General features: G+C 45.8%; 1 protein-coding gene and 2 long non-coding RNA genes across 18 annotated transcripts in view; 1 reads left to right on the top strand and 2 right to left on the bottom strand.

Annotated features, from left to right (window-relative positions):
- Positions 1-1,252: 1,252 nt before the first annotated feature.
- LOC135902286 (uncharacterized) lies at positions 1,253-3,706 on the bottom strand. The gene is made up of 2 exons (XR_010564476.1): positions 3,312-3,706; positions 1,253-1,891 (listed from the first exon to the last, which is right to left on the bottom strand). It is a non-coding gene; the product is annotated as an uncharacterized lncRNA (long non-coding RNA).
- A 3,659-nt stretch (positions 3,707-7,365) lies between these two features.
- LOC135902247 (uncharacterized) lies at positions 7,366-10,340 on the bottom strand. Its single transcript, XR_010564461.1, has 2 exons — positions 10,112-10,340; positions 7,366-7,964 (listed from the first exon to the last, which is right to left on the bottom strand). It is a non-coding gene; the product is annotated as an uncharacterized lncRNA (long non-coding RNA).
- The window catches only part of shf (WNT inhibitory factor 1), a 506,799-nt gene continuing 487,864 nt past the window's right edge, over positions 7,866-26,800 (top strand). For 14 of the 16 annotated variants that reach the window (XR_010564459.1, XR_010564460.1, XM_070541351.1 and 11 more), the window contains exon 1: positions 7,866-8,001. Coding sequence is in view for 13 of the 16 variants with exons in the window: in XM_070541351.1 (XP_070397452.1) it covers positions 7,884-8,001 (118 nt within the window). In the remaining 3 variants the exon portion in view is untranslated. Of the gene's footprint in view, positions 8,002-10,905; positions 11,034-26,800 lie in introns of those variants that run through there. The other 2 variants (XM_065432226.1, XM_065432222.1) reach the window with 2 other exon arrangements.

Genomic DNA, 26,800 nt, shown 5'->3' with positions numbered 1-26,800 from the left:
GCCAGGAAGACGATCACATTTATTCGGTCGGCGACGCGCTTTTTAAGCGCTAAGCAGCCAATCGAGGAGTGGCAAAAATAAAGAAAGATATCGTGGCAAGCGGGGCAATCTGATCTGTAGATTGCAACGGAGAGTGCGACCAGCACCGCGAATGTTACAACGCCCCCCACCCCCGTTCTCAAAGGTCTTTATGTGCAAGGATGCCATGTTTCCAAACACCCCTCGAAAAAAAATCTAACTGCGCCACTGCCCCCATTACGTGCACACTCGCTACATTAATCCGCATCAGATATGATTAGTAGCTGTTGGTACAGACATCGTTATGCGCGCAGAGAAGTTATGTGGCACATTCTTAACACATGCTTACACTTGGTCCCCCTTGATGAAAGCCTGCAGGAGCGAGCTCTCGCTGGGGACTTCCAGCCCCTTCAGCCCATGCAGTCATTGCCCGCCCAGTCTACAGTTTCGGTTGGCGAGACGCCCGGTACCAGCGGCTTGCAGGTGAATTTGCGCACTTCGCATTTCTTTTTTCGTTTATTGCACTCGGTGTCCTTAAAGCAGTGTCTTACTTGAACGGGCTTTTCAGAGCGTTGCACGCGGTGCCAATGGTGTAGCCGACCGGGATGCGGCCCAGGAGTGCGTGAGTGCCCCAGCTCGTATGTTGGAGTCACCTTGTCCTGTTAGCTGTACCAATATTAACAGTTTAATGGAATCGCCCATTGGCATGTGAAGCTTCTTATCAAGTCAGTCCTTTTAAACATGAGTTACATAGGCTACTGCTGTCAAAAATAGCATAACTTGCATGCTTTCAGCACCACAACGCAAAAGGCGCCACCGAGTGCCGCCGGCGAGTGCCCGTGAGGCACTCCCACGTCTAGTGGAGCTGCACACCCGGAGCAGTGAGCAGCAGCAGCAAACCAACACGGTTCGTGGATAATATTTCTGTGCACTGGAGATATATCTCAAATAGAGATAGGATGGAAATGGATGTAACCGAGAATTTTTTCTCAATAACATTGAAGTGCAATGAACAGCTATTCTGCCTTGAAATTTAACAAAAACTTTATGGCGAATGTGCGCAAATTTAAATTAAGGGAATTTACGGAAGAATATTTCCTATTTTACAATATTCGATGCAGTGTCTTTCTATTGGGTATTTTCTTCAAAATTAATTCGTACCAAGCATTTACTATTTGCACAGCCCTACAGAAAAGAAAACCTAAGTATGTAAGGAATTAAATTATCAGCATAGTCACCAAGCACAAATGTACATTTATGCACTTATAATGCCACATCTGCACGCCTTCATCAATCATTCATTGAGGTATGTTTTGCATGCTGGAGCACGATATATATAGGACAGAGAATCGCTGATACTGCGAAACCGCCCGCCAGGCAAACTGGTGCGTGCCCTGAGAAGGGCTGTTTGGTTTCTTCTTCTTGGAGGTGTGAGATGCGTTCGAGGAGGTGACAGAAAATGAATTCCGGCACCAGTATGGTCTGTCCAAACAACGGGAATTGGCTGTGTGCTGAACTCGGCACCATTGACAGATGCCGCTGGGCCAGTGGATTTTCAGCGGAGAGAAAGTGTTGTGCACGCTGAGACTATCCATAAACAGAAGCTCCCAGCAAAGTGTCGGTAGCGAAGAATTTTGAGGTGACATTGGCGACGTATTTCTTCGTTCCCAGCTGATTGCCGAGTTCCGGGATGCAGCCACGCGCCAGGCCGTCGCCCTGGAACAACTGGCCACCGAGGCCAGGCTGCACAGGGAGGCTGCAGACCGGCAGGCTTCAGCCCTGGAGACCATCCTGCAGCAACAGGGCCAGGCGTTGCAGAAGCTGCGCAGCGTGGCGGTACTTTCGCGGGCCATTGCTGCGGCACTGCAGCGGCCTGCAGAATAATTTATCACATTGTGTAATCTTGTTTTACCTGCAGCAAAGGCTGTTGCAGTTTTTTTTTTACCTGCAGCAAAGGCTGTTGCAGTTTTTTTTTTACCTGCAGCAAAGGTTGTTGCAGTTTTCTTTTTTTACCTGCAGCAAAGGCTGTTGCAGTTTTTCGTTTACCTGCACCAAAGGCTGTTGCAGTTTTTCTTTTACCTGCAGCAAAGGCTGTTGCAGTTTTTTTTATCTGCAGCAAGGGCTGTTGCAGTTTTTTTTAGGTCTGTAGTGCATCTTTTTTTTTTATCTTCAGCGAAGGTTGTGTATAGTTTTAAATCTGCAGCACAGCTTGTTGTGTATAGTTTTAAATCTGCAGCAAAGGTTGTTGTGTATAGTTTTAAATCTGCAGCAAAGGTCCTTGTGTATAGTTTTAAATCTGCAGCAAAGGTTATTGTGTATATGTTTAAACAAGCAACAAAGGTCGCCTTTTTTGTATACTTTCAAAAAACATCGCGTTCTACATGAGGGCACTTGAGAACTTGGACTGTGCAATAGGTTTTGTGTCGCGACTTCTTAAATACTTGTGCGAGTTTGTTTTTGTGTATTGCTGCGACTTTGTTGTGCTATGTGTGTATGTCTGTGCAGAGGAGAGGCAGGCACCTCTTAATGTCTCTACGTATATTCGAAAATGACTCTCTTCTTTCTTTTTACCTTACAGTAAGGGCAATTTTCTTTTACTCAACTATATTATACTGCGCAGTTCCGATACAATTTCAGTTCTAAGATGGCGCTCATGTTGTGCATTTAATTTTTTTAAAGCATGATTCAGTATTCCCACTTGCCCGCGTTCCAGCCCCGATTCAAACAGGCTTTTTCGCACTGCCCGCCAGTTTGTGAGGTGGTCACTTTGGCTCGGTGACAAACTCTGACACCGTGTCCCATTCACAGTTAAGCCACTGCGTGTGCATAAGTGTTCGCCAACATACTTCATAGAAAGGATAGGAAGTTATTGTGTGCTAAAGAGAAGGACAAGAATGAAGCACATGGCATATGCACTTGTGGTATGCTTCTTTCTTGTACACAGTTTTTGCCATGCATAAATAATATGCACAGTTTATCAGGATGGCATTGTGCAGAAGCTTGTGCAGCCATAGGGTGATTCATTGAAAGAACATGGTTTCGGTGAGATGGGTACCTAATGCACAAGATGTTATTGTGCCAAAAATACTGCATCAGACTGGAGAACAAAACAAACTGAGTCGCAGCGTGATACTCCGGGGAGGGAACATCGCATTGTATTGCTTGTCGTTGACTAATAAATTCACATTGGCTAATGAGCCCACACCAATAGTGCTTGTAAACTTTGGCATACAGACAGCGTTCGTTTCACTTTCTTTTCCCACCTGTGAAAAAAATTTTAAAAATTAGTGTACCAAACAGTTGCAGCATTGTATTGACCGTTGCCGACGAGCTCGCCGCAAGCGGCGGCGTACCCTCCGGAGGTGATCAAAATGAACGCCCCGTGGTCCTTGAAGAAGGTTCACCACGCGGTTGCGCTGCTGCTGGCCCCTCAGGTACAGCTCCCGCGGTGGTGGTGCTGGCGGGTCGGCCAGATCTACAGTCTCCTGGACAGCTGGAGGCACGTCACTGTCGTCATTGTCCTCTTCCGGGGCAGGCTCACGTGCCGCCAAGGCAATGTTGTCAGCAGCTGTACAAGCGGCAATGATGGTCGCCGCTCGATCGGGGTTGTAGAGCAGGGCGCGGTAACGCTGCAAGCATCGGAACCTGCTCTTTAGGACCCCGATGCACTTCTCCACGACATTGCGCATGGCGGTGTGCTGCTCCTTGTTGTAGAGGCCTTCAGGGGTGCTGCCAGCTGGATGCCCCGGCACTGGTGTCAAGAGCCACGGCTCCAAGGGTAGCCGGAGTCTCTTGCGCAAGGGCAGTGTGACAGTTTTAGCGATATCTACTTCATTGTGGCGCACATTTCCAGCACTTACCCAGCAAACATTCACTAGGGCTCAGTTCTGCTTCACGGTATGCACGGAGATGGTTTCTACGCCACACCCATGAATCATGACAGGACCCCTGAGGCAAGGGTTGATGTCTTCGATCCAGAGGTCTGCACTGCAAGTCTGCAGATTAAAAATTAGTGCAAACAGTTGTCATACAAGTCCTTTAAAGCACTTTGTTATATGAACCTAACTGAATATCCGCACACTGTCACAGACTGTTCAAATACTGATATGAACAAATTTCGGACATGGAAGGACTCGTAGTTAAAGTTTCAACACGCGCACTTGTTTTCGTCTTGGATTAGTAAAGGCAAGGCGCAGGAGACCGGGACTCAAGAAGAAGAGCGCAAAGGATAGTACTCTTCTTGAGTCCCGGTCTCCTGCGCCTTGCCTTTACTAATCCAAGCATGAACCAACTAGCCCAAGCAAGAGTTTTACTTCTTTTCGTCAGGGCACTGTCAAAGGCTAGCCCACCTGTTAACTGCTCGGAACGTCACAACTTGCTGGCACCCCCGCGTTTACCCACATTACTGTTATATGTTTCAGCTAATGTTCCACAACACCACCCAACATGAAAAAATGCAGGCACAAAACCGGAATAGAAGAACTCCTTTAGTGCTATTAAATGGCACATGTATTGCAACATGTAGCGCCCATGATTAAACGCGTGCACATTGAACGAGGACGCAGGACCGCAGCAATGAACAGTGAGTACTACGGCATAATCCAGCAGGAGCGATGTTTTGAATCCATCGACATCGTGAATCAAGCTTCCGGGATACTCCGCGATCGAGCAACGTCAATCTCATGCGCTGTGGAGACCGCTGAACCGCAGTGTGTCCCGCACCACAGCATTTCATCACTGTTCCATCGCGATGTATCCTTAAAACGAATCAATTCCCGTTGTGGATAGATCGCGAATATCGCTCCGACTAGATTCTGTTGCAACAGTCCGAGTGAAATGGTAAATTACTGCGACACAAACGAAAAAAAATATGACTAAGGATACAATGCAGAACAATACTTACGATCATGGTGTTCGTGGCGTAGGAACCCTTTTGCCGAAGCTGCCGAAGCCGCCATTTGGATCTAATCCAATCCACCAGACGCGCCATGCGAAGCCGGTCTCGTAACGAGCGATGATCGCTCCAAATTTCTCAACTCCCGTCGCGTTCGGCGCCTATAGACGAAATGCTCTGTGGGAGGATGATTGAAAGGAGCGTGTCGTCATTTTGACGTCACCAAAAACGTAGCCTCGCCCCGCGGCTGGCCACGTCGGCGCGGAGTAGGCCAATCGGGCGCGCCGGTAACCGAACGAACGCGCCGAACAACCATCTCCGATCGCACCCCAGCTCGGGACCTGCAGCGGAACAGCCCCGAGTTTAGGCTGTCCGCCCTGCGGCCGGAAACTAGGGTCGCCTGTTTTGTGGCGGTTTTATACAACATCCCGCAAAACCTTTCCGTACATTTTTACATGGTTGTCCGCTAGCGGTGAGTTTTGCGGCAGCATGGTTGGGACCGGCAACAAAAAAAAAATTATTTTTGACTCCAAGTCCGATACGCCGGAACTAAATACTGGACAGGCGCAATGCACGGGAACCTTGCTTTTGAACTTTATTGAAAAGAACAATTAAACAAAAAGACAGTTTTAGAAGGGAAAAGCTTTATGATATTTCAGAGAGCGGTGTACTGCTGTTCCAAGTAAGGTCGGGATGTTTTGCACGTCCGAAAGCAGAACACTTTCAGAGACGCATGATCCGTGCGTAGCGTCCGCTGATGGTGCAGCTCATGCAATGCGTAGGTTAGATAACCGGTGTACCGCTACGCTTGCAGAATCGGTGGAAAGAGAAGGGAAGCGCAGTCGAGGACGGCAGAAGACTAGGTGGAGCGATGAAATTAGGAAATTCCCAGGCGCTAGCTGCAATCGGTTGTCGGACGACAGGGGTAATTGGAGATCGCTGGGAGGGGTCTTCGTACTGCACTGGACACAAAATAGGTTGATGATGATAGTATAGAATGTCAGTGCGCTCATGCAGCAATAAATGTGAACGTAATTACCTGCCCGAGGTCATGAATTGTGAGAAAAGTCAAGGGGACCTAAGCGAGAGCAGAAAGAGAGACGGGAACGACGCAAAAAGAAAAAAAAATGAAAGACGATGTAATGCCGTGAGCTTTCTATTTTGAACCATTTAGGCTGGTGTATGAAAGCGTTTCTTTATCCAGAAAGGTTAAAAGGCCTGCTCGTTATGCACGACTTCGTTTCCTCGTCCGTTGGGTTTCAAGTGATGCTAGCGATCTGAACTTTATACATCAAGTTATATCTCCCTTCTTGGAGAACACCAGGCCATGGTGCGAAGAAGGGCGCCGGCCCAGCGAGGTGCTTATTAGTTCACGCTTCATGATGGCATTGTCTTGTGGAAACATCCGTATGGGAGTAACCTTCTAGTCGGCGAATGGGGACTCTTTATGTGATCCAGAACCACAGGAACACTCCAGTACGCAATGTAGCCTTCTTCTTGGAAATCATCGTTTGCATGCGAATTCGCATGTTTCGCATGCTAATTTCGAACAGGTTTTGCAAAGACGAAAAATTACACTGCTCGTACAGAAAGTGGGGCTAGGAGCGAATGCTTCTTTTGCCCAAAAACGATTTTTGCGCGAGTCCCAAAGTTGAGAACAACATTCGTTTGGTCTAGACGGTGCATACTAGGAAAGAACAGCGCCAACTAAGACGCTTGTCCTGTGTCGTTGTCCCACTCGTGATCGTCTTAAGGCTGTTTCACGTGGCGTGATTTTCAGTCAGTGATACAGCGAATTCCGTCGCTCAGCGACTGTCGCGACGTCGTGTCCTCTCCGCGACTGGTTCCAACAAGTTGGTCGCGCCGTGACTGAGTTGCAGCGACCAGCGCGATTTGAGAGGGGCAATGTGTGTGACGAAACAACGCGCCGCAAAGATAGGCGCTTTCCTGTTTTCTCACGCGTTGGTAGCTCTGCCAGTTTTATTGTATATTAATAGGGCGTACCCACCAGTGTCTAGGGCTTAGAAGCTTCAAAACATTTTTGTTTTCTTCCACTTACACTATTCGGTTAAAAGGTGAAGCTGCATGCTATCCTGGTCGGCGGAAGGACGCCGCTTCAACATGAGGCACGTACCCACTCGATCACCACCGTCGTAAACCTCTTATTCGCTACAAATTGTGCTAGTTCCTCATACGTGCACACTCGATAGTAGCTTGTTCTTCTGTAAAAGCATACACTCATGCAGGAAAGAAGTTGTGACTTCCATAGTAACTACGAAACTAGAGTGTACTAAACAGAACCACCCCACCGACGGCGCACAAGCCGCACGCTCATACTTGCGGTGTTGTGCAGCGTCTCACTCACCGCACCTGGAAGCTGTCGCGAAGTCTCAACGCTTTTAAACGTGAAAAAAATGGTGTACTTATTCTATCATCGAGTAATAATAGGAAAATTGGAATGTTTAACGAGTTTCCTTATTGTTTTTATTTAACGATGAAGGCAAGGATACTGCGAGCGCATCGTGAGCGCATCGCTACGACGGAAATCGCGCTGTCGCACGTGAAAGCTGTCGGCGAAATTCGCTCGGCGACGTGCGCGGCAGGACGATTTTTTTCGCCCCAATCACGCCATGTGAAATTGCCTTTAGTGGGCGCTGTACTTTCCTAGTTCGAGTCCGAGCGTGTTCAGGCATTCGCAGAACTTTCGCGGTGAAGCCACGTCTGTTCCCAGCCGCGCTGTTCCCGCGTGCGTGAAAAGCCGATTTGTTTCGCCACACCAGCCAGTGTCCAAACAAGAGCTGTCCGACGTTCGGCACCGCGTCGTTCGTCACTCGGTGGCGCACGTCCGCTCCGTGGGCCGCTCCCACCCGCGTCCAGACGGAAATGGCCGGGAGAGGGAGACACCCGGAGCCGGTCGCGGGGGAAGGGCCAGTCTCGCGGGGGAGCTCGTCGGGGTCGGCCGCCGCTCAGCATGGCCGTGCTGCTGCTGCTGCTGCTGCTGCTGGTCGCCGCCGACGCGGGACGCGTGAAGCCTAGGAACGACGACTTCTCCCTGTGGATCGACGAGAAACAAGTGCGGGAGTTCAGCGGTGAGCGTTTGCATTCGCCCGACTCTTTCCGATTGTGCACGCTCGTTGTTGGCCCGCCGTGACGAAGCGCTTTCCCCGACGCGGGCACAGTGTATTGCCACGTGCGAGCCCCGCATTGCGGCTACCGTTGCGTGCCCAAAGGCTTTCAACACCGGCGGTGGGTGCGAGACTCGTCGAACGGCCGTGCACCCCAGTGGCGGCCTGCGCAGATGGATTGTGCGCGCTTGCAAAGGCTAATGTAGTGGAGCTTCAGTGTAAACTTGTCCCGCTCGAGGTGTGTTTCAGGAAAGTTGCACCATTTTTATCCAGCTTTTACACGTTGTTTACTGCCTGTTACACTGACAAAACATAGTGTTTAATTTTTTATTGCTCCCACTCGCTAATATCCTTGTATTTTGCAAATGCTACCGCGATGTAACTTTCTTCCTTTCTTGATGGCAGATCGAGACAACTGCGGTGAATGAAATGGCGTTAGAGAAATATTTTACAAAGACAAGAAGAAAACAATAAAACGTGCTCGTGGAGGACGTACGCTTCCCTTAACGTCTTTCTTTTCCCTGCAAGCCAGTAATGGTGTGTGCACGCGCCCTTTGCGCTATCTCACGACGACCACGACAGAAGGCAAGAATAAGTTCCAGGACTTTACGTGCCGAAACAACAATCTGATTAGGAGGCCCACCGTAGTGGGAAACTCCGGATTAATCTTGACCGCCAGTGGTTCATTGACGTCCACCTGAACATAAATACACGAACGTGTTTGCAATTCAAATGCATTTTTAGCATTGTTGAAGGATAATTTACTAATACGGCTCACATAATATATCTCCTTGTGCTTCTTTAGAAACAGCTAAGCCTCGTGCGATGGTGCGGCCAACTATATATTGTTAACAACTTGCTGAAGTTTTCAGTACTTTAGTTTCACGTTAAGTACGTAGTGCGAACTAAATAGAATTTTTATTATAACTTTCAGGCTATAACGTCAGTACAATGACTGTAGAGGGCAACATCACTCCAAGTTATATTGAGACGCGTTGCGGTTCACATTTGTCTCTGCCTAAAAGAAAGCCCGCGAAACCTTGAAAAAGGCGCTGCGCCCCACCACTTGCGTAATCCGTAGGTTTTTTTCAAATATGAGAAAATGTGTTCAAGTAACGCGTCGCAAACATTGCACTGTCATATTTTCAAATGAGCTGAGACCTTGTATTGAGATTGTGACCACAAACGTAATTAATATCTACTGAAATAACTCCTGCAAATTAGAAGAAAATAAACATACTGGGTGCTTTTATTTTAGTGGTCTCCACCAACACAGTTTCATCTGGATAGAAAACTTGGCTTTATAAAAGATAAAAGAAAGCTTAAATTCCGTATCAGTTGGGTCACCCGATATCATTTCGCCCCTAACACAATGTGGACGTTGCTTCACTACAGAGGCGTTGGAGGTGGTAGTTTCGCCTTTTTACTAAGCTGAATGTCGCGTGAGAAAAATTTCTTCAGCATATAGACCCGACGGAGCGAATATACACAAAATACATTTCTGTTATTGTTCTCTCTTCCATTTCATAAACTCTCTGCACGTGAATACGCGCTCCAGATCTTGAGCGGTCGATAGCCTGCAAAGTAGAGGCACATTCTCTGTTTACCTAAGTTCAATTTTCTTGGGATAAATTTTTTCCTCAATTAAATGCATGCCGATAGCATCTATGCTATACACGAGCTGGATCGCTTTCAATATGCTGAGTGTAATAGCTGTGGGGTGCTAGGCAGCAAGTTTGCCTATCATTGTTGCACGGCGCACAGTTGGAAGTTTATATTTCACTCTTTTGTATTCCATATGCCTTGTAGTAAATGCTCCCGAATAAAAACAAAGTGTAGGAGTTGTATTTTTCACCACAACATACAGACTACTTTGAAGCACTTCACTAGGAACGGCCGTACATTTACACAGAATGTTCGAACGGCACTGCGATACGTTTCCATATTACCAAGCAAGGCGAGCTATATAGGTTCGTAAGAGACATGCCTCCGCTCTTAAGGCCAGTTCACACTGGGGCGTGAATGAAAGCACCTTCCGCGCTGACTGAGCACAGCGCGAGCCAGCAGACAATACCTTCGAACACGGCGTCTCGCAGTCGACTCGAAAGGCCGCCGGCGATGTTCACACAGGCTGTGTGGCCCGGCTCTGCGTAAGACCGGCGTGACGCACAGTGAAGGGTCGTGGTCGCGGACAGAAACAAATTAGAGAATGCGTGTGGGCAAAACAACGCAGTCGTGGGCAGGCAATGCTGTACGAGAATTAGTGCACGAGGGGCTACTCAAATGAAATGTAAAAAGCATGCGCCGAGTGTAGTACACCTTTCCGTCGCCAGATGTGCAGTGTTCGCGCTGACAAGCGTGCAGCTGAATGGAAGTGTTTTGCTGAGTCTGATTTTGCAACGCTATGATTTACTGATTCGCCACATTTTTTTTCAACAAATAAGACGGACTTTCGTAAGCATATAATCTGCATAAAATTTTGTTAAAATGTATGGCAAGAACGCATCCTATGTTACAGGAAGCTTTCGAGTTGATTGAAAGCGCGGCGTGACATAACTTCTTCAAAAAGACGTTTGTTGACGACGATGACCAGAACTGCACGCCATCGGATAAGGACAGTTATCCTTGCTAATCGCAGGCTTACTATGTCTACGATATGGCAGGATAATCATACGGCACGTTTCAGCCAATTTTGTTGGAACGCTTTTAACATGAGATGCATTTCTGCCGTATTTTTGCCAAGACTGCTCACCGACAAACACAAGTTCCACAGTCTTTCTCTCTGTACGGAACAGACGCGATAAGTCAGAGGGGACCCCTGATTCACCTTCAGTGCTGAAACCCGTGATGAAACACGGGCTTACGTTTATTCTGTCACCAAACAGCAATCGTCGCTGTGGAAGTCGGCCAATTCACCCCGCTGGAAAAAGACACGTCCTGTTCCTGGCCATGTGAAGCCCATGCTGATCTTCGATCTTTATGGAATTGTCCACAAGGTATTTATACCTGCTGCATTAACCGTCAACAGCAGCGTCAAAACTAAGAACGAGGCGAGTTGGTGTGGTTGCAACTTTAAAGAAGTAACCAGTGCGAAAAAGACGTGGACGAGCAAAAAAGCGACAGACAAGTGCGCTGCCTGGAAGCTAGCATTTTATTTGCAACGAAACAGAATAAGCAGACAACCACGAAGAAAGGAAAACCCTCTCACGCGTGCGCCGCGGGAAGGAAAGAAGCAAATACGTGGCAAACCCATGGCTGGATAATCAAGAGCTGACTCGCAGGCACTCCCGCCTGTGAAAAAAGGCTATCGAAGGTTGACTGATGCATTTGCTGCCTTGCAAAACCACGTAAAAAAATATTTCTTTTGTTGTTTGAGCACTTCGCGGGTGCAAAATCTCAGTTTCGTCAAGCATGGGTTTACAACAGCTTCAAACCAGTGCCATTCTTTACGTGGAGCGCATGCTCCTGGATCCTAATGTTTAAACAACGACTAGTTTGACCGGTGTTTTCACAAGAGCACAGTATTCTGTAGAGAGCTTTAATTTTGCAATCCACACTAGTTCTTATGCTTGACAGTGCATCCTGTACGTTTTTCACACGTCACTCCATTCATATTTTTGTGGACGGCTGGATATATCTGACCAAGCTTGTGGCCGGCACTAAAAGGAATATGAACGTCATATCTGATTGCCACGTTATTTAACTCGCGTGCTAGCCTATGCACATAAGGAAGCGACAATACATTCTTTCTGTTCTTAGGATCAATGTCAACTGCTGCTCTTTAGTATTGCCTTTAACTGATTCTGCCACTTTTTCAAGAGCCCCTGTGATATTACCGGTAGGGAACCCTGCTCATTTTAGTCTGGATACTTGCCTCTCAAAAGTAAGCTGCATCCTCTGGGGGCACAATTTAAACATAGAGTGTATGCATAAAACACGAATGTCATTTTTTACTACTTTCGAGTGATCAGAGGAAAATCTAAGTAAAGGCTTCGCTGCCCTAGGAGAATAATGCCAGCAAACGTGGTCTGCTGCAGAAAATACCACTCTAAAGTCTAGATATTGTAGCTCTTTTTCAACAGGCAGTTCACAGATGAATCTGAGGCCTTCAACGCATTCCCTGAACACATTTAACACATCGACGACTCTTCTTTGCACGTCAAATGTATTTACAATGACAAGAAAATCAGCACATCGCACAACCCTAACGACCAGGTCACCGAAGTTTTTTTTGAATTCATAAACCACAAATACGTTACTGAGAACAGGCGCAACACAAGAACCGATAGATACTTCTGATTTGTGTAAAAAATAAAAATTCTGTCCCAACATACGTACGTTAAGTTAAAACTAATGATAAAATTTCCATGAAGCTTTTGACAGAAAGAAGAGACTTACTGAAAAACGATTGTTCATCATTATCTACAATAATGCATTGCTTGACATACTACAATTTGTTACGAGGTATGAGGCCAGGAGTAGCACAAATCATGTACATCAGTGTTAAAACCAGTGACATGCCCAGGATAACGCTTGTTAGAAAAGAGAGACCCACGCATCAGAACTGGGAAAAAAAGAGGGGTCATCGTGTTTTAGAGGCGACCTATGATGCTGAAGCCATTTCGACATTTCGTGCTGCCAAGTATTTTTCTCGGACACTATGGATCAGATAGGAACGTTTGGCTTATGGGTCTTAGCCGTGAAAATACCTTGCAAGAGTGCTGTTCTTGTCCCTCTCTACCTTCGCACCAGGGGCGTAGCCAAGAGGGGGGGGGGGCTTATGGGGCTTCAGTGCCCCCCCCCCCGAAATTTTTTCGTGCTGTCCATGCACCACCGACCAAAACAATCCCCGGCGCCAGAAATCAATCTAAATTTCGCCTAGTATGTATTTCTCAGGCTAAAAAAGACATAAAAGGACATTTCAGCACACCCATTCCGAACTCGGGCTGGATTTCGAGGCCTCGACCATGCGCCGGTAGTTACATAATTCTAGGAGCCCCATACGAGCACAAAGTTTCAAGGACATTTTGATGGTGTGCGGGCTCGCCGCGGCATCTCGTTGAGGCCGCGGAATATACGGAGCGCATGTATTTAAATTCCCAGACTTTATAGGCATCAAGTTCTCATAAATTTTTGATTCCAAAGATGCACTGACATAATTCCAATCTTTGCGCATAATTGCAAAGCTTGATGAGCTGATTAAACAAAGTCGTTCTTTAGATTTTTCAATTACGTGAGACTGCGTTTAATGTTGTTATAAACATTTCATGCCAAAGGTGCATTGACTTCTTTAAAGTACATCAGAACATACAATGAGACATGCCAAATCAACACACTATCAGACAAGTTGACAAAGCACGCAGCGAGCTCAATGAGACGAAGCGTTGTGGCGGTTAATTTGTGCCGTCATGTCACAGAAAAGAACATCAACATTTTCATTCACCTCCGCCAAACCATCAACGTCACGACACTGAAGCTAGCAAAAGCAACGAAGTTCTGACCTATTTTTCAACTTTGACTTTTATTTGCGACGACACATTGTGCCTCTGCAATTTTATTGTTCTCACTACCCGCGGGCTGCTGGCGCCGGCCAAAGTGCATGCGTTTTTCTCGTGTTGCCCCGACCACCGCGTGGCACGTTCAATGCTTGTTCGTTTTTCTGTAGCCAAGTGTATTTTAGCCTGGCAGAGTTTTGGACGCTTTTTGGCTAGCAGACGAGTAAAAGAAATAATAGTCGCTCGCCGCCATCACTGTGGGGACTCGACCGACTGCAACGCGTTCGCTTGAGCGCAACCTCTCAGGAAAGTCTTGTCTCGCCAGTGTAGGATACCGAGCAACATGCGTATGGTTCTCTGTGGACCAAGTGTCTCACGTTTTCTTCGATATTCCTTGGGTAACCACATTAGGTGCCCAAAGTAAGCATTCGATTGTGACCAACATGCTTTCCCTTGCGTTTCTTCATTTTAGTTCCCCCGCCGCGCAAAAAAAAAAAAAAATACAGGAGAGCACGTTGTTGGGCGAGTCGGTCGTACATACTTAAAGAAGGGAATTGCGTACATACTTAAGAAGGGAATTGCGTACATACTAAAGAAGGGACGGGCGCTAAAGAATTGCGCCCGTCCATGTCCTTACTCGTCCGTGTCTTTTTTAGCGCAATTCCCTTCTTTAAGTAAATAAAAAATACGTTGCAGCGCATTGGCGCATGGTGAAAGTTCGAGTTTGTTGGTTCTACATTTGCGGAAAGCAATGGGCTCCGGGACGCTTCATTTGCCGGATACTCGTATTATAATTTTGCGATAGCAATTATTTGGACACTGCAGGCGCATTCCTGCCGTCGCCCTCTTGTTCCGTATAAAGTACAAGGGACATAACCTGGTGACCGCACGCCGCATGCTGTATGTGCGAATGAAAACATGGGGTGGGAGGCATTGGTGAGCCGATGGTGGTGGTTCAGTATTGTGTGGGCAACGGAGGAAAGCGGGGAAGAAGCGCGCCGCCTTCCATTGCGCGTGATACATCAGGGGGAGTGGAGGGAGGGGTGGAGGGCGTTAGGATATTGTGATCTCTGGATCTGCGATTGCGCAACATGTTTCTTTGCCTTGTTTGGCGCATTATATACAGTGAGTTTTTCTTAGATGCGTAGATTTACTGGATACTTATATTTAACTATCTTGGGAGGTTTTGTGTGTATACGTGCAGCAAACTTTGTTTCTAGTGGCACTTTTTTTGCCCTTTATCAAGCTGTATCTTCGCATTTGTATATCCCATTGTATCTTCGCATTTCTAATGTACGAGGACGAGTGAAATGAAACTGAGCCAACCAACGCCGCTCATAATGGTTATCCGTGAGGCATGCGGGTAGCACACAGGCATCTATCATTTACGAAAGGGACCCGCAGGTGTGAGAATAAATGTTCGTTATTGCTATCATACACTGGGTTGAATATGGTTGCGTGACGTAATGGACGCTCCAAAAGTAGAACAGCGCGGTCTCGTGACAATTTCACAGCTGAAGACATTTCCAAAAATGCCTCCATTCCATTGGCCGCATTCCATGTCGCATTCCATTGGCCACAGTGAAGCGTTGGAGGAAATGGCTGAAAGAAGGAAGTGATAGTTGCAAAGACGATCCAAGACCCGGTTAAAGACACTGTGCAATCACCCCCAACGTAATTGCAAATGTTGATGAGCTGATTAAGCATGGCAAGAGGATATTCATCTATGAACAGGCAGGGCATGTGAACATCAGTCACGCTTCGGTTCACAACATTCACACAGATGTTCACAATTCGTGAACATCTCGGTTATCGGCGCATGTGAGGGGAATGGTTGCCGAAAATTTTGAACTGCTGCCAGAAGACGGAGAAGTTCGGCGCTGCCTTGACTCATCTGATCCGGTATCACAATCAGGGTGACGACTTCTTGTCGGCACTTGTGACCAGGAATGAATCGTGGTGCCACTACTACGAGCCTGAAACATGACGGCGAATCTTACAGTGGAAACATTAGAATTGACCACCCCTAAAGAAAGCAAAGGCTGTTATTTCGGCCGGAGAGGTGTTGATTTTTTTCAGATCGTCAGGGGCCATTACTGATCGAATTTGCTAAACCTGGAGAGACTATCAATCATTTCCGATATTGTGAAACGCCGGATCGGCCGCGTGTCGCAATCAATAACAAACGACGTAGAAAATTGACGGTTGAGGTCATCTTGCTCCACGACAATGCCCGTCTCAAACGTCGTTGATGTGGTTAACATAAAATTGGCAAAGCTCAAGCGGGAAACGCTGCAACATCCGCCATACTGCCCAAACATGTCGCCTTGCGACTTCCACATTTTGGGGCACTTGAAAAAACAGCTCAAGGGAACTAGACTCGTGTCCGACGATGACGTGAAGGAGTCAGTTGCGGGCTTTTTCAAGAACACAAGGAGCTTTATGAGACGAGAATCACGTGACTCGTTAGTCAGCGGGACAAATCTCTAAATGCTAATGGACACTACTTTTAAATAAAGTACCCCGTTTGTCATATACTCGCATCACTTTCATTTGACTCGCCCTCGTATATTATGCAGAACTCCTGCTTTTTATATGTGCTCTGTGTTGCGACTATAATTTCGGTGCCATTACAACACACGACCGGTGACAACTGCTCCTGCGCAATACATTAGAACAAATGACAGCGTCATTAAGATTCTTCGCAGGCCTTCGCATAAGTACAAAAGCGTAAACAAGGTTCTTGACTGAAAAAGTTTCATTAACATATTTGTCCTCAACTTGTTCATTTCGTGGCCTTTACAATTTTTTTCATATCACCGGCATGCATGCTTTGCTGGTTTCGAACTGATATATTTCTAAAGTTGGCGTGATATTTTATTTACTGATTAAATAGACAAAAACATCTAATCATATATATCAGTTATTCGAGGCACAATTTTCGGGACATAAGAGTATATTCTTTTATGAAAAAATACATACTTCACTTGTCTTGACAGTGCGTAGCGTTCAAGAATTCGTTTGCAGCATCTTTGACAATGACAATACAGTTATTATTCATGTATTTGATCCCTCGATAAATTCTATATGGAGGTGGCCGAGCTGCATCGTGAGCCCCCCCCCCCCCCCCCCCCTTCTCCGAACAAGATTTCAAGCTGCGCCACTGCTTCGCACATAATGACTCCAAATGCAAATCCCTCAAGAGGGCTATAGCACGATGATTCACGTTAGTCCCGAAAAGAGGGCTTGCTTAGGGGAACACCAAAGGCAAATACTAAGTAAAGCTAAAGTGCTAGATAACTCGAGAATTTCTAAGGCGTTAATATTATCGCGCAGGGAAATGCAGGACATGATTAGAGACTTCCCTGGAACATTCAAGTACTTGCCCGATGACGAAAGCCCTCCACAGTTAAATCCCTTGCTGGTAGTACTCAACCACTCGTTGCAGAGAGAGAGAGGGCTCTTTATTAGAAGACCAGAGAATTTTGCCGGCGCGTATATAACCGCTGGCATGCTACTCTGTATAGGGATGGGAAATGGGATTAAAAGATTCCAGAGGAGAGTGGGAGAAAAAAAAGGATAAAAATAAATACGAAATGTCCGAGTGGACCTGATACTAATTTTTACACGTGACATGGCGGGTTAATTTAGGCTTTTGTATAGGAAGGATGCAATTTTTAAAGTTTTCCTATTTGACCAATTTCTGTCAGGTATTTGAACAATAAATCCAAAACCCGTCGCTGTTTTGAAGGGCCGGGCATTGGACCTAAGATGCTCGGTAATGTTAACGGTGCGTGGCGAATCATGTCCATTTGGTGCTCAAAAAATTGTCTCTCGTCGCGGTACGCGGGGCATTCTAGTAATATGTGCTCAATTGTCTCTAAGTTGCGACAGTTATCACAGTATGGGTTAGTGGTAAGTCCTATGCGGTACAGATAAGTGTTCGTATATGCCACGTTCAGTCGAAGACGATGGTACAATGTCTCTAAGTGTCGAGGAAGTGGTCGTGGAATTTTCGGTCTCATTTCTGGGTCAGTGTAACGTAGGAAGTTATCTTGGTGAAGCGGCAGATTCAAGATGCGGTTTTTTTCTTGATAGGCATATTTTTTTGCCATGGTTGAAGCGTCGGCTTTTGTAAAATATGTTCTGAACTTGCGGTATTGGAGTCCATTTCTGGCAGCTTCGTCCGCTCTTTCATTTCCCGAAATGCCGGCATGGCCAGGTATCCACTGGAACTTTATGCAATGCCCAGCAATCTTAGCCCTGTGGTGAAGATAAGCAATGTCAAATGCTGCTGGTTGATTATTGCAACGCTTGTGCCTGTTCCATATACTTTGTAGGGCTGCTTTTGAGTCTGTGAATATCACCCATGTCTTTGGCGGCTGCTGTCGAAGTATATACACAAGGGCCTCGTTAATGCCATATAGCTCCGCTGAGGTAGATGATGTCGCTCGCTCAAGACGAAACGAGAATCGTTGTCCTGTAGAGGGAACAAAAAGTCCGCATGATGAACGATGGGGAGTTGTAGAGCCATCTGTGAAAATGTGCGTTGCGGCTGCGTATTCTTTGTGCATATATTCTAAAGCTATCTGATAAGTCGCTGCTTGAAGCATTTTCTTTTTCGCACTGATTCCAGGTATCTATGGCACGATTTCCAGTGGGGACAGTGTCCATGGTGAAATGTTTCGCGGCATAATTTGTGACGCCTGAACAGGAATCGAAATAGATATGCTTCCGACGGCCTGCCCAAAGCTAGATGTAGCACGGGTTCTGGAAATATCCTTTAAAAAGTGATTCTTCGTATGAATGACGTGGCGGAGGTGTATCCGAAGTGTCTCCTGCGAACATAGCACTTCCAGAGGCAGGCATCCAGCTTCTGCTACAGTCCCTGAGCGGGACGACCCCTTCGGAAGGCCAAGACATACGCGAAGGCAGTTGTTTCGTGCTGCCTCGAGTTTTCTCTTGCTTGTGGGAGATATTTTGTGCAGGATCGGGAGGTACTATCGGAGTGTTCCATCGACGTAGGCCTTATGGAGGAGCACCATTGATCGACGGGTGCTGCCCCACTGTGATCCGGCTAGAAATCGGAATACGTGCGACGCCGAGGAAATCTTCTCACTCGGAATCTGTACCTGGCAACGTTTAACGCTAGAACGTTATCTAGTGAGGGAGTCTAGCAGTGCTATTGGAGGAATTAGAGGGCTGTAAATGCGATATAATAGGGCTCAGTGGAGTTAGGAGGACAAAAGAAGCATACACAGTGCTAAAAAGCGGGCACGTCCTGTGCCACCGGGGCTTAGCGGAGAGAAGAGAACTAGGAGTCGGATTCCTGATTAATAATGATATAGCTGGTAACAACATACAGGAATTCTATAGCATCAACGGGAGGGTGGCTGGTCTTGTTGTGAAACTTAGTAAGAAGTACAAACTGAAGGTTGTACAGTTCTACGCCCCTACATCCAATAATGATGACCAGGAAGTCGAAAGCTTCTATGAAGACGTGGAATCGGCGATAGGTAAAGTAAAAACAAAGCACACTACACTGATGGGCGACTTCAATGCCAGGGTAGGCAAGAAGCAGGCTGGAGACAAGTCAGTGGGAGAATATGACATAGGCTCCCGGAACAGCAGGGGAGAGTTATTAGTAGAGTTTGCAGAATAGAATAATATGCGGATAATCAATACCATCTTCCGCAAGCGGGACAGCCGAAAGTAGACGTGGAGGAGCCCGAATGGAGAGACTAGAAATGAAATAGACTTTATACTGTGCGCTAACCCAGGCATCATACAAGATGTGGACGTGCTCGGAAAGGTGCGCTGCAGTGACCATAAGATGGTAAGACCTCGAATTAGCCTAGACCTGAGGAGGGAACAGAGGAAAGTGGTACATAAGAAGCGAATCACTGAGTTAGCAGTAAGAGGGAAAATAGAGAAATTCCGGATCAAGCTACAGAACAGGTATTCGGCTTTAACTCAGGAAGTGGAGCTTAGTGTTGAAGATATGAACGACAATCTTGTGGGCATCATTGAGGAGTGTACAATAGAAGTCGGTGGTATCTCCGTTAGAGAAGACGCCAATAAGCTATCACAGGAGACGAAAGATCTGATCTAGAAACGCCAATGTATGAAAGCCTCTAAACCTGCAGCTAGAATAGAACTGGCAGAAGTTTCTACGTTAATCACCAAGCGTAAGACAGCTGACATAAGGAAGTATAATATGGATAGAATTGAACATGCTCCCAGGAACGGAGGAAGCCTAAAAGCAGTGGAGAAGAAACTAGGAAGAGGCAACAATGAGATGTATGCATTAAGAGACAAAGCCGGCAACAGCATTACTAATATGGATGAGATAGTTCAAGTGGCTGAGGAGTTCTACAGAGATTTATACAGTACCAGTGGCACCCACGACGATAATGGGAAAAAGAATAGTCTAGAGGAAATTGAAAAAGAAGTAAAGAAAGCCTTGGGAGCTATGCTAAGCGTAAGGCAGCTGGGGAGAATCTGGTAACAGCAGATTTGTTGAAGGATGGGGAGCAGATTATTCTTGAAAAACTGACCACCTTGTATACGAAATGCCTCATGACCTCCAGCGTACCGGAATTTTGGAAGAACGCTAGCATAATCCTAATCCATAAGAAAGGGGATGCCAAAGTCCTCAAAAATTATTGACCGATCAGCTTACTGTACGCTGCGTACAAAGTATTTACTAAGGTAATCGCAAAAAGAATCAGGAACACCTTAGACTTCTGTCAACCAAAGGACCAGGCAGGATTCCGTAAAGGCTACTCAACAATAGACCATATATATATATATATATATATATATATATATATATATATATATATATATATATATATAAATGATTTATTTATTTCGAAAATTACATACAAATACGAGCCTGCCCAAGCCAACAATGGGCTTGTGATTCACACCATCAATGAGGTGATAGAGAAATGTGCGGAATATAACCAACCCTTATATATAGCTTTCATTGATTACGACGAAGCGTTTGATTCAGTCGAAACCTCAGCAGTCATGGAGGCATTACGGAATTAGGGTGTAGATGAGCCTTATGTAAAAATACTGAAAGATATCTATAGCGGCTCCACAGCCACCCTAGTCCTCCATTAAGAAAGCAACAAATCCCAATAAAGAAAGGCGTCAGGCAGGAAGTTACGATCCCTACAATGCTATGCACAGCGTGTTTACTGGAGGTATTCAGAGACCTGGATTGTGAAGAATTGGGGATAAGAGTTAATGGAGAATACCTTAGTAACTTGCGATTCGCTGATGATAGTGCCTTGCTTAGTAACTCAGGGGACCAATTGCAATGCATGCTCACTGACCTGGAGAGGCAAAGCAGACGGGTGGGTCAAAAAATTAATCTGCAGAAAACTAAAGTAATGTTTAACAGTCTCGGAAGAGAACAGAAGTTTCCAAGAGGTAGCGAGACACTGGAAGTGGTAAGGGAATACGTCTACTTAGGACAGGTAGTGACCACGGATCCGGATCAAGAGACTGAAATAATCAGACGAATAAGAATGGGCTGGGGTGCGTTTGGCAGGCATTCTCAGATCGTGAACAGCAGGTTGCCATTATCCCTCAAGAGAATAGTGTATAACAACTGTGTCTTACCAGTACTCACCTTCGGGGCAGAAACCTGGAGGCTTAGGAAAAGGGTTCTACTTAAATTGAGGAAGACGCAACGAGCTATGGAAAGAAGAATGATGGGTGTAACGTTAAGGGATAAGAAAAGAGCAGATTGGGTGAGGGAACAAACGCGAGTAAATGACATCTTAGTTGAAATCAAGAAAAAAAATGGGCATGGGCAGGACATATAATGAGGAAAGATAACCGATGGTCATTAAGGGTTACGGACTGGATTCCAATGGAAGGGAAGCGTATCAGGGGGCGGCAGAAAGTTAGATGGGCGGATGAGATCAAGAAGTTTGCAGGGGAACATGGCCAAAATTAGTACATGACCGGGGTAGTTGAGGAAGTATGGGAGAGGCCTTTGCCCTGCATTGGGCGTAACCAGGATGATGATGATTGTACTTTAGGACCAAAGGAATTCTGCTTCTTCAGTTTTATTTCATTGAATTTCGCTTCACAACGACACGGGCGGTCCAAAGGTTTCCTTTTCGCTCAACTCTGCACCGCCCACGCTTTCGCGTTTCAGTAGTTATCGCGTAGTGCTGCGCTGGTGTTGCTGGCTCGCGAAACTCGCACAAACTGGAAGTAGCAGCACACAATTCAACTTGCATGTGATGTTGCGCGATGCCCGAACGGTCTATCCACCTGACGAAAAAGGAGCTGCAGCGGCGAATCCACCACTCTGTCTTGGCTCAGTGCCCACGTTTGTCGGGCGCCGTTTTACTCACTGACGGCAGCAAAGCGTGGGGATGGCGCATGCAACGTCACCCCCCCCCCCCCCACCGATTGGGTGGCTGGAGATTTGAATTTTGGACAAAGGTATTCGGACCCTTCAGATTCAGTTTTCTCCTGAACGAACTCTTGTCTTGGCACAAAACAAGCGTTGAGAGGTTTCTGGAATGATATTTAAACAGTACACGTCTGTTTAGGATTCGCCTTTAGTGTGCCGTTAAAGTTTCATTCTACGGCATTTCTGGGGTTTTCAGAATAAGACCCCTGCGGCAGAATTACAAAAAAAAAACCAAGAGGCTTTCTTTGTAAACAAGACAACGCATGACCGAAGCAATAGGATTCTTACAAGCTAAACTTTGACCCATTTTTCTTTAAGCTGCGGCGAAGCTTTCGTCGGTACACGCGAAAGGCGATGCGTTTGTGTATGTGCAGCACTATGTGTACCCGACTGATTCAACAACTCGGATGTGTTCGCGCTGGTCGAAAGTGTGTACGTGTGTGTTCGCGTGTGCCCGATCGGCTGCCATGTGTCCAGCTTGGGCAGCTTAATAATTTAATGATATCTTAGTACCACGATGGCCGAACGTTAGACGCGTGACATATTCGCCTGAGTAATGCGAGCGTCACTAGAAATGCGCGCGATCAACGCGGAGCGTCCCAACTATTGTCGTTTCGTTATGACGCTGTCATCTCTGTATGCAGTGAAGGTTGTCGTACACCTTTATGGCAAACTGGTGCTGCGAGCTCTCAAGCGCAAACTTCGCAGTGGAACCTGTACTCCATTTGTAAAAGTGTTTGCAAGAACGAAAAATACACAAAGAAATGGTTTTCATCGATGAGTACCTCACAAATGTTCGCCTTTTGCGCTGCAACACGAAGCACCTGGAATTATCGCATGCATTGTAAGGTAGTCTGCTCGTGACACGTGGCTAAGCAAGACCTGCGGGCTCTTAAATCAAATGTCCAAATTGTTGAAAACATGACCAAACAATGTCGTGAACTTTTGCGCCATGTCAGCGCCTGGGCAGTGAACATCGCATGGCATGCAAACGGAAAAATTTTTGTTCGTTGTACTGCGCATGACCGAGCCATAGTTTGACATTGATTCGCTGCACGATAACCGCGACACGTAAAATAACAGCCTGCATTTTGCAATATTCTTCACTTACGAAATACCTTCTTCGAACCGATAAGCTCATCTGAGTTGAGCAGTTTTCTTGTGAAGGATGGTCAACGCTGCTTAAACTGTATACATTCCAAACTTCAATCAGGCAGTAACAAGCCTGAGAAACGACTTTTTTTTTGTCGAGGTTCAAGAGCTTTTCAACGTAGTCATGCTGTCAGAGACGTGGTTTGATTCAGAGCATGAAGTTTACACTCTTCCTATGTACAAGTCGATTATATGAATCATTCTGAAAAATATGGAAGTGGTGTATCTATGCCAGTTCCAGATGTATTGGACTCTGAACTGCTTTCAGGCTTTTGTTTTGGAACTCCCAATTATGAACTGCTCACAGTGAAGTATTGCGCTCAATGCGCTCAAATTTTGTCGGTATCCTATCGTCCCCCTGGTAGTGAATGTTCTGAATTTTTTTCGTTTTTAGAATCGTTTTTAGTTTGTGAACGCTAACCGATACGATTTGATTCTAGGTGCTGACTTTAACTTAAACATGTTCGATGTAAATGATCCGACGGAGAAATTTATGCCTATTCTGAGTATGTATTCGTGTAACAATGTTACAATGACACCAACAAGTTTCGCTAATACATCTAGGACCCTTATAGATATGTTCGTAACGAATGTAGAACTACGGGCAATAAACTCCGGTACCATTCGTGCCATCAGCGATCACTCGCCCATATTGATTTCTGTGAGTCACACATTGAACCTATCTGTGTGCCCCACTCCTCCCCCCCCCCCAAAACAAAAGAACTTTTTATTGGCTTATTACTGCTTAATCACTGTCGTCCTTCAGAGAACAGCTTCTACGTATTAACCTTGGTATTATGTTAGAAGACTGTAACCCTGACACTGCATATATCTCTTAATGTATTCCTGGAACCTATCATTCTTCGTTTCTTTTAAAGACAGCGATACATTAAAAAAATGCAGGAAACCATGGATTACAAGGGAATTGCTCCACCAAATTAGCATAACGTGGCCTGTTCTATAAAACATTCATCAAAACTTCAACGCCTGAAACACTGTAAAAGTTTAAGAAATATAGAAACTCCGTTACAAAAGAACTACGGAGAGCTAAGAACTAATATGTATTCATCCAATTTAATTCATCTGCAGGACCTACTGCTAACGTTTGGAAGATTAATTCAATGCTAGGAGAATTGCCAGTACAAATGATTAAGATTTTGCAAGATGGCGTAGAATTACCAGGTAGCGAATTGGCGAACATATTGAATGATTGTTTCTTTCTCTCGGTCAATCTTCTAGCATTTATGCAGATTTTAACTACAAATTCTCGCACTCAACACTATTTCTTACACCGGTTTCTGAGAATGAAGTTGCAACATAGAACTCAGTATCTAATGGTCGCCGGAGAAAGATGAGCTGAGAAACCGGTAAAATGTGTTCCCCAGGAAAGTATTCTAGGACCCTTTTTATTTTTACTATATAATAATGAGATCCCAGCCACTGATAATGCAGCAAAATTTATAATATACACAGATGCTACCAGTTTACTTGTTGCGGGAGATTCAGGCTCAGACTTAGCAAATGCAGGTAACGAAGCGCTATCTCAAATAAATGACTGGCTACTCAAAACCAGTTAAAGTTACCATTGTTAAAACTAAGATGTTCTTATTTCGACCTCGAAACGATACTGTTCAGATTGCTCCAATTAAGTGACGATTAAGTGTGCTAGTAACATCAATAAAAACCCTGGGAGTCTGCTTTAGTGAACACATGACGTGCTAGAACACGTAAACCGTATGATTTAGTTGTATCAATGATTGGTGGGATACGCCGCATTTCTTTTGAGTGCCCTGTACCTGTTAGCATGCTTCTTTATAACTCTTTTTACCAGTAATTGCGTATGGGTTGCTGGTTTGGGACACAACCACGAACGAAAATAACAAGCTTGCAACGTTGTAAAAATGTGCGGTTAGATTAATATGCAAGCATTCATACCATTTTCACACCCCAGACCTTTCTTAAAACATAGTATTAAGGTCAATGCTATGTACAGGCGCCGACAAAAGTGGTGTACTTCACGCAGCGGGAGCCGAAGCAGCGGCACGCTGCATCGCGACGCCATGTACACGAGTCAAGCGACATGCCTGCAGATATGAAAGGGCGCCCATTGGCTGTCTTCCCAGATGCCGCCTGCAGATGGCGTTGCGATGCAGTTTGCCGTTGCTCCGGCTCCCGCTGCGTGGAGTATAGCACTTTTGCCGGCGCGTGTACACTTATAATTTGTGTCGCCAGTATAAACTTGGTAAGGTCAACAATATAATGCGCTAGCAACATTAGCTGGACTAGAAGCCAACATAACAAAATATACTACATGCAAACAGTAACAATGGCAAAAAAAATTCACACAAATTATGAGAAGCACAAGCTACAGATCTTGCTGTCTACATTGCTAAATGCAATTAGTAGAAAGCAGGTCTTTGACATCCCACAAATCTCAAATAAAGAACCACGGAGAGTATTACTCGAAATAAAATATTTACCATAAACTCATATACTTTTTTGCGAAATTCTTGCTGATTGTTTATTTCATTTTGCTGCTTATCGAAATAGTGTTTGTGTAAGTTTCTGACATGTGCCATAAGCAATTATGCATTGCGTTTACGTCACCCATGTACGCTGCATTGTATTTTTTTTTCTGTTGCAACTACCGTTATGCCGACGGCGGTGTAGGGTGGCTAGGTCTTCTCGAGCTGGTTGATCAGCTTTTATTCCTGGTCTCTTGCAACATTGTTGCAAATAAACTCAAATCAAACGCGAGCGCAGACTATGGACAGGTATTGAATCGGAAGACATTTGAACGTATATACATACGCGGGCTGTTCGAACGCGAAAGCGTCGGGAAAAGAAACAATTGTTACAAAGCTGACACGCGCGGCACATGTTCAAATGATCGCTTTCACCAGGACACGTGCTACGCGTCCCAGGTTTTTTTTCGCTGTGGCGTCATGCGCACTGCCTTCCGTTCACGGGGAGGACGAACACAAAAGCGTGGGCGACGTTTGTACCGAACAGTATGGAGGCGGAAATGTACAACATGTACATTTTATGTGCAACATATAAATAACAACGCGCACGACGAACTCTTTGGATCGCGGAGTCGCACAGAGAACGGAACAATGCTTGCATGTTGTTCACCGGTGCAGCGCAGGTTCAGGGTGCCCAAAACTCGCGCATTCCCGTAAACGCGTACACGAGAGTGCGCGAAGCCCCGTTCAAAATCCCAGCGTATACCTTTCCAGCTATAACAGGACAAATATCAAAATGGCTTACAGTCGTCAAGAGAGCTTGTGCGCGCAAACGCAAAATGTATTTGCAACGCCTAAATAGGCATGGACTGACAAAGCTACGCACTTTCAGTAGTAAAAAAACGCGCGCTACGTTTTAGCACTATATATGACAGCAGCCTACGCACTCCATAGCTTCACGCACTTGTTGACGCAGAAGCGCTGGTTGACGGCAGCGCAATCAGGAGACAAAATATCTGAAAAACAAAGCAACGCTCGTACAAGTCTACCCGTGCCTAAGCTTAACCATCCCTGAGTTCTGTAGCCGGTGAACAAAAATAAAAGCCCTGTTTGTACACTTTTGCACCTTCACTACACTTGAAACCAATCGATAACAAAACGAAACAAAAACAAGAGTTTATCAAGGACACCCGTAGTCAAGAAACTTG

This window comes from Dermacentor albipictus, chromosome 6, assembly GCF_038994185.2.
Source record: "Dermacentor albipictus isolate Rhodes 1998 colony chromosome 6, USDA_Dalb.pri_finalv2, whole genome shotgun sequence".
Classification (NCBI taxonomy): Eukaryota; Metazoa; Arthropoda; class Arachnida; order Ixodida; family Ixodidae; genus Dermacentor; species Dermacentor albipictus.
This window is presented reverse-complemented; position numbering and strand designations above follow the sequence as displayed.